Source organism: Aptenodytes forsteri, unplaced genomic scaffold (assembly GCF_000699145.1).
Source record: "Aptenodytes forsteri isolate BGI_AS27 unplaced genomic scaffold, ASM69914v1 Scaffold136, whole genome shotgun sequence".
NCBI lineage: Eukaryota > Metazoa > Chordata > Aves > Sphenisciformes > Spheniscidae > Aptenodytes > Aptenodytes forsteri.
In genome coordinates, this window is record NW_008796111.1 from 814,650 (window position 1) to 820,199 (window position 5,550).

The window sequence follows — 5,550 nt, forward strand, 5'->3', positions numbered from 1 at the left end:
CCTCCGACCGGCACGGCCATGGCCGAGGGCCAGAAACGAGGGGGCTTCAAGAAGTTCAGTAAGTGGCCGCAGGATGGGGCGGGCGGGTGATGGGGTGCTCACCTGGACAGCCTGGCGGGGGGGGGGATGCATGAGAGTGAGTGTGAGCATGAGTGTGAGCGTGAGTGCGTGCTCACACGCTCCCTGGGTCACTACCGCACGGGGACATTTGGAGCTGAGATGGGCTCTGGTTTCATTAGGAAGCTCATTGGGGTGAGGGGCTTTGGGGGTTTCCTTCCCCACAGCTGGGGGTGAGCCCGGGTGCTGTTGGCTCAGGAGCTGGGTGCTGGGACTGGGACCAGTCTGCTGCAGCCCAGCCCTGCACTGGGTGCCAGGATGCACCCAGGAGGAAGCACAAGGGGGTTTGGGGTCTTCACTCCCCAAATCACATCCTTCAGGGTGCATGGCTGGGGGTGCAAGCTGGTGCCGGAGGCTGGGGATGGCCAGGCCCCCCACCCCAGGGTGCTCTTGCAGCACAGGGATGGGGGTGACACGGAGAAGCCAGGGTGGGAGCCTGGGAGTGGATTCCTGCCGGCTGCTCTCAGAGGAAGCGCTCAGTACCCACCGGGAGCGAGCTCTGCTCTTTCTCACAGACCTCGGGTTTCCCCCAGAGCCCCAGGAGGCAGCTGCAGCGGCCTTCACCCCGCTTCCCAGCGCTGGGCTGCGCAGGAGCCGGCCTTTGCTGCTGCTCTCTGCATTCCTGCCACGATGCCGGCGCCGGAGGGGGGCCGGTCCCTCTGCTCCCCCGGGACCCCTCCACTTGCAAAACCCATGGCCCTGTCCCAGCTGGGATTTTCCTTTGTGGTGGAGAGCAGGGAGATGGGGAAAGTCCCCGGCATTGCCTTTTCCACCCCGGCAGTGGAGGATGCTCGGACCCGAAGGAGATGTATAACCCAAAGCAATTTTGCCTTTAACCATGCCCAGGCCTCAAGGCTTCCGCCATGCAGAAGGGCTTTTGGGCTGCTGCAGCCCCTTGCATGGCCCTTTGCCCTGTCCGGCTGCGGGGATGCCCTGTAAAGCCCATTGATGGTGGCAGGAGGTCGGGGTCCAACGGCCGAGTGGCCCCCGGACACCCGGTTCCTCACACAGCACCACCGCAGCGTGCCGCTTCCTGCCTCGGCAAACTTGCCGTGCCTGGAGGGGAAGAGGCTTTGCAGAGCCCCGTGGTGGTGTAAACATTGCAAAACCCCCGGAGGCACCCAGAGCACCAGGAATCCGGCAGTGAAACGCCGCCCTGCAGAGCTGCAGCCACAGCCCACTTCGCCCTGCGTGCCGCCGTGCTCGTGCTGGCACCGGCACCGGCCTGGGGTTGCACCGCAGCAGCATGCAGAGCCGAGCTGGGGCCGAGGTGTGAAATGCAAAGCCACCCACCGGGGTTATAAATACTTCTCCGGTGAATGCTTCGCGCTCAGCGCTTGCAGGTGGCAGCTGGGAGCTGCAGGGAGGCTGCGAGGGGGCTGAGCGCTCGGCCGGGGAAGTGGGGAGGTTATCTCCTGCCCGCAGCCGGGGCTGCTGCGCGAGCGCCGCCAGGCCCTGCGCCGATGGTCGGTTCCTGCTCCACTGCGCTGGCGACAGATGTGCACATGTGGGCACGTCACACGTGGCCAGGACCCCTATTCCCTGGGGAGATGTGGCATGTCCCCCACTCTTGTCCTGGAGAGGGCTGCTCTGAGGCTACAGGGATGAGCACAGCTGCCAGCCTTGCCTGGAGTTCACCAGGGAAACCAGGGAGGCGGAGGGCGGGAGGAAGAGATTTGAAATAATTTCTGCCATTGCCTGCTCACCGAGGTGAGTATTTCTTTCTCCACCCCTACAACTGCAGTGGGGAAATGCAGCCGCTAGATTTGCCAGGGCACCAGGGGATGTTTCCTTCCCCAAAGGACCAGGACACACCTCGCAGGGTCCCAGCAGAGACACCCCGAGGAGCATCACGTACACCCCAGGCCACAGGGATGTCATGCCAGGCTGGGACCGGAGATGCGCAGTGTACACCAGGCTGCACCATGGTGCAGTGCCCCATGCCCACCCCAACCCTGGACCAGGAGCCCTGGGACTCCCCACCACCACGCCATGCTGGCAGTAACCCCACACCCATCTCTCCTCTCTCCTTGCCAGAGTTTTTCAAGTTCAAAGGCTTCGGGAGCCTGAGCAACATCCCCCGCTCCTTCACCCTCCGGCGCGTGTCTGTGGCCCCCAGCTCTTCCAAGAACCTGGGGCCGGGTCTCCCTCCTCCCCATGGCTTCCTGGAGGAGCCCTTCAACAGCACCCAGGATGATCTCAACACCATGCCCAAGAGCCCTGGCCCCTATGCCCGGTCGTCAGACATGTACAGCCACATGGGCACCATGCCCAGGCTGAACCTGGGCAAGGCAGGGAAGAGCCTGGGCAAAGCCAAGAGTAGCCAGAGCTGCCAGGAGAAAGGGTTCCCCAGCGACAAAACCCCCTGGACAGCCCCGGTCCCCAACCCCGAGTCCCCTGAGATGTCCGGCACCCCTGGCCCAGGCACAGACTCACCCTCAGCTGCTGGGCAAGCAGAGCAGGAGGAGGAAAAGGCTCCCCCCATGGACACCCCAGGGGCAGCGATAGCCAGGACGGACCAGGAGCCTGCGGGGAATGTTTCCTGCCCCGGGACAGAGGCACCAAGCTCCAGCCTGGCCCTGAACCCCAGCCAAACCCTGAGTCCCGACGCAGCAGCGGGAGCGGAGACCACCAACAGAGATCTGCCGGAAAAGGGGCAAGAGCATCCCGGCGAGAGCTCCCCGGACAGGTACGGCCCCGTTGGGCTTGCTTTGCCTTCCGCTGGGACCCCCTTTCTGCCCCCCAAGGGCAAGGGGAGGGGGCTGGGACACAGTGGGGTCCCTGCAGTGCCCCCGCCTCGCCCTCAGTGCCAGCGGGATGCACCTGGCCGGCAGGACAGCATGCCGGAGCGCTCCGTACCATGGCCAGGTCAGCGGCTCCATGCGAGCGAGGTTTCCTGTGGGATTTCTGTTCCCTCCCGTTTCCGGACGGGGTGGAAACATCTCGCAGCCCTGCTCAGCCCCCAGCGTCCCTTTGTCCTGCCGGCGGCTCCGTTCCAGCACCAGAACGCGCCACAGAGGGCTCAGACCTGCACTGTCCCGGCCCCCTCCACCTCTCACTCTCCTCTTTTCCACCCCCTCCATCCTTCTCCCCCTCCCTGAGCGGCACTGCCTCTCTCAAGGCGCAGGGGCAATCCCCGAAAACAGCCGCCCCGGAAACCAGCCGCCCCGTCCAGATTTCCATCACCTGCCAGTAAATCCCCCACTCTGGGCACAACCCCCCTACCAGGGCACAACCCTCCCCCTCCAGGCACAACCCCCCCCCTCCGGGGGAATCTGGGGGCTCAGTCCTCTCAGATGAGGGTTTGATTTTCTGGAGGGTTTTGACGTCAGGATCAACAAGACGCCCTGCCCATCACCTGGGCGTCTGGGCACGAGGGGCCAAATGCGTCCCCAGCCCAGCAGCATGCATGGGACTGGGGGCACGGGTGGAGGTGCCAACTCCAAATTTCACCCCAAATCAAGGTCCCATCGTACCACCCCTCCCCTGGCCTGACTCTCTCCACACTCGGGTGGCCCCTGACGCCCCTGTTCCCCTCGTGTCGTCCCCGGGGCCGGGGGCTCCCCGCCCCAGTGCTGAGCGTTCGGGAGGTCTGGGTGGCCCCAGGAGCGGGGTGAGGAGGAGGAATTTGTGCCAGCGGTGGGAGCTGGGCTGTGCCGGCCACACATTCCTGCTGGCCGAGAAGGGAGGGCCGGAGGAGGGCTGGGACGGGAAGGAGGAGGGTCCGCCACCGCCTTGCGCGCCCCAAAGTCCCAATGCTCAGTGCAAGGCGGGAGAGCGCCTGGGAGAGCTTCTCCCCGTCCTGGAGCAGAGGCGCTCGCCGAGTCGTGCAGGGCCGATGACAGCAGTGGGCAGGAGGTTTCCCACCCTGGGACAGGGCAGGTAAGGGGTCTTGGCCCCCCAGCCACCCCTCGCACACCGGCACGGCGGAGGGGACGGGGAGGGAGAGGCTGGGAAGGGGCTTTGCTTGGGGCGGGCACAAAGCCTCGACGCAGATGCTGCCGGAGTCGCCACTCAGCCACCGAGGCCCCCAGCCCATGGCGGCATTTGCTCATGGAAAGAGCGAGCGCATCGGCTGCGGCTGCCGAAACCGCAGTCAGACCCGGTGCCAGGGCAGAGCGGCTCGGGGGCTGTGGCTGGCTCGGGGGGCTGGAGGCTTGGGGGCTCAGGGGGCCGGCGGCACCGCCACGGCCTCCGGTGAGCAAAGAGCCCCAGCAGTGGCAGAGGGTCCCTGCAGAGGGTGTGCGGGGCTCGCCCAGACCCTCTGCCCCCCAGAAATGACTTAGGTCCCAGGCCAGTGGGGCTGGGAGCCAAGCAGCAGGGGAACGTGTGTGGGTCACCTGGGTGTCTTGACTCTGAGGAGTGGGGACTTGGGTCCCCAAAAATCGAGGGCCAAATGCTCTTTTGCATCATCTGGGGCTGCCGTGATGATGGGCATAGACATGCTGTTTGCCAGGGAAACTGAGGCACAAGAGAGACCCGAGCAGGACCGGGACATTTCTGCCCCTCCACACTCTACTTGGAGCCCCTGCCACAGCCCCTGACTCAGAGAGCCCCCGTCTGCCGGAGCCGTCCCCTTGGCTGGGCCCTGCTGTGGGGCGGGCACGCGGAAGCAGGACTGGGATAGTGCTGCGCCCCAGCCCTTCCTCCTGCACAGGCACATCCCTGGGGACAGGGACAGTCTGTTCCCGGCAGGCCATGGCAGGGCCTGGGGCCGGCTGCCCAGCACAGGGCGCGCCCGTGCAGAGGGACTGAGAGCAGCACGGGGTGGAGGGGGGAATGAGCATGGCCCTGGGGCACATTTTTGCTTGCCCCCCCTGGAGCATCCCTGGTGAGGACAAACCCCGAGGCAGGACAGGCTGAGGATGCCCATGCATAGGAGGGTTTTCCCAGGGATGCTCCCTGCAGGATCAGGCCCTCTGGGGGGGGAATTGTGCTGCCATGGGACAGGGAGCAGCACCCAGCCCATGGAGCTGCTCAGAGCGAGGCGGTGGCCGTGACTCTGGCAGGGACACGGTGACTAATGGGAGATGACCCGCAGGCAGGTCATAGAGCGGACGTGACTTGACTTCCCTCCGTGCACGGCCGTGCGCAAGGCACGGGAAATGCCGCTTCCCGCGGGGCGCAGGCAGGGCGCTGCCCGCAGCTGCCGGCAGACCCCTCTGGCAGCACAGCCAGCCAAAACCTCGAAGGAGGCAGCTCTGCAGAGGGGGAAACTGAGGCACGAGGTGCCCAAACTTGGTTCCCCTGGAGCGCAGCCTGCACCGGTGTCCGAAGATGAGCAGAGCCTGGGCTCCAAAGCGGGGCTGGACCCACACGATCACCCTGGACTGTTCCCAGAGGCCAGCCCGGAGTTTGGCACATTTGCAAGTCACTGCGATGCCTTCCCGAGCCCAAAAGGAGCAGCCACCCCATCGAAACCCCACTCCCCGG

At 65.6% G+C, this 5,550-nt stretch overlaps 1 protein-coding gene across 1 annotated transcript in view; it reads left to right on the forward strand.

The window, feature by feature from the left end:
- Window positions 1-18: 18 nt before the first annotated feature.
- SH2D3C (SH2 domain containing 3C) overlaps window positions 19-5,550 on the forward strand; it is a 26,848-nt gene continuing 21,316 nt past the window's right edge. The window contains exons 1-2 of the mRNA XM_009286887.2: window positions 19-58; window positions 2,155-2,806. Of these exons, the coding sequence (XP_009285162.1) occupies window positions 19-58; window positions 2,155-2,806 (692 nt within the window). The remainder of the gene's footprint in view (window positions 59-2,154; window positions 2,807-5,550) is intronic.